The sequence below is a fragment of the Eurypyga helias genome, unplaced genomic scaffold, assembly GCF_000690775.1.
Source record: "Eurypyga helias isolate BGI_N326 unplaced genomic scaffold, ASM69077v1 scaffold32202, whole genome shotgun sequence".
NCBI classification, from domain to species: Eukaryota; Metazoa; Chordata; class Aves; order Eurypygiformes; family Eurypygidae; genus Eurypyga; species Eurypyga helias.
In genome coordinates, this window is record NW_010235808.1 from 1 (window position 1) to 202 (window position 202).

At 65.8% G+C, this 202-nt stretch overlaps 1 protein-coding gene across 1 annotated transcript in view; it reads right to left on the minus strand.

Annotated features, from left to right (window-relative positions):
• Nucleotides 1-60: 60 nt before the first annotated feature.
• The window catches only part of UROD (uroporphyrinogen decarboxylase), a gene marked incomplete at both ends in the record, with an annotated part of 1,916 nt that continues 1,774 nt past the window's right edge, over nt 61-202 (minus strand). Inside the window, one exon of the mRNA XM_010146881.1 lies at nt 61-127. Within this exon, the coding sequence (XP_010145183.1) occupies nt 61-127 (67 nt within the window). The remainder of the gene's footprint in view (nt 128-202) is intronic.

Sequence of the window (202 nt, forward strand, 5' to 3'; positions counted from 1 at the left end):
CAGGTGGGGAAACTGAGGCAGGAGGCCTTTAACACAGGCCGGAACTTGGCCACGGCTCACCTTGGGTGCATAGAGAGCGCAGGGATCCAGGTTCCCTTGCAGGGTGACACCTTTCCCCGTCTGTGCGCTGCGGCGGGGAGGAAGAAGGTGGGTTGTTGCACGTGGTGCAGAGGCTGGGGGCAGGTGGGGGGCCGCAGCCCCC